Genomic DNA, 1,216 nt, shown 5'->3' with positions numbered 1-1,216 from the left:
TTGTCCAGGGTATAGGAGCTGTAGCCAGAGTGGCGGATGACTTTAGCCGAGTTAATAAACTGCTGTGTGGATTCTGTCAGGGCCAGGTTATGTTTCCCGAGCTGCACTTGGATGCGACTGCAAAAGAGAAGGCAAGACATGTACTTTACTGCAACCCTTGGACAGCTTCAGAGAAACCTCCCTGTCACTTTATGCACTTGCTGCAACACCGCTGCCCCAGCAGCTCTTTTGGGTGGGTCACCTTTCTTGTCCTGCATAAGCCCTGGGGATCCACACTGAGATCTTTACCCACTCCCAGGAGAGGTGGTGGATTTCTGCAGGGTTATATATACATGGCAGTTGAATATATTGCAGCAATTTAAGCAAACATTCTGCAAAAAGGCAAACCTCCCTCACCCTGACCTCATTCCTCTTCCTGCTCTGCAGTGCCCAAGCTTTAGATTCATGCAATTGACAAGAAATCATAGCCCATCATTTCGTTTCTCGATTATTCCACTGTAATTTCAGAAAGTGCTCTGCATTCAAAGAAACATTTGCAGAAGGAAGAAACCTCTTCAGGTGCCTCAGCCACCCTTCCTGAACAAGCCACCCATCCCTTGGCTGTCTCAGGTCAGAACAGGGGCACTTCTCTCTTTGTATCTCATAACTCTGAATTCCTGCTAGAAGTGAGCTGGAAGACAGAAGTCGGTTGTAGAAGAATGTCAATTTTTCCACTCACGATTTGTAGCAGTGAGCAGCTGACAGGACCCACTGGCTGCTGATGAGGGAACCTCCACAGAAGTGATATCCGGAATTCAGGGACACCTGATAGGGAACAGAGTGCTCTGCACAGGTGTAGCCTCCCACGATCTTGTCATCATCGTCCTCAGCGATGGTGGGGAAGGCAACTGGGAGATAAGAAGTGATATGGGTCAACACCTGGCCTAAGGTGTAGGTTGCACTTGTAGGTTGCACTCCCATAAAACTCAGGGTAGCAGTGGTGAGCAAGTCCAATGGACATTCAGTTGATGCACCCTCCAATACAGTAATCAGACTTAGCCTGGGGTCTCACAAGTCCACAACTAAAGCATGTCCAGCTACCCCCTGAGTGAAGAGAACAACATAGACATTTGCTTGATGGATCAGATGAAAGGTGTGTCTTCCCCAGGATCCTGTCTGCAGAAATGGTCAATAGTGCACTGAACACAAAAGTACAAAACAAGTCTGCAGTGCCATT

The 1,216-nt window shown here is 48.0% G+C and overlaps 1 protein-coding gene across 1 annotated transcript in view; it reads right to left on the bottom strand.

Moving 5' to 3' along the window:
* Positions 1-2: 2 nt before the first annotated feature.
* Positions 3-1,216, bottom strand: part of LOC114064250 (anionic trypsin-1-like) — a gene marked incomplete at its 3' end in the record, with an annotated part of 2,421 nt that continues 1,207 nt past the window's right edge. The window contains exons 2-3 of the mRNA XM_027897126.1: positions 719-888; positions 3-117 (exon numbers count right to left, since the gene is read on the bottom strand). Coding sequence (XP_027752927.1) covers positions 3-117; positions 719-888 — 285 coding nt within the window. The remainder of the gene's footprint in view (positions 118-718; positions 889-1,216) is intronic.

This window comes from Empidonax traillii, unplaced genomic scaffold, assembly GCF_003031625.1.
Source record: "Empidonax traillii isolate 1590-97213 ecotype Southwest subspecies unplaced genomic scaffold, ASM303162v1 scaffold531:size451153, whole genome shotgun sequence".
NCBI lineage: Eukaryota > Metazoa > Chordata > Aves > Passeriformes > Tyrannidae > Empidonax > Empidonax traillii.
The sequence above is the reverse complement of the archived record's forward strand: the minus strand, read 5'-3'. Positions and strand labels throughout refer to the sequence as shown.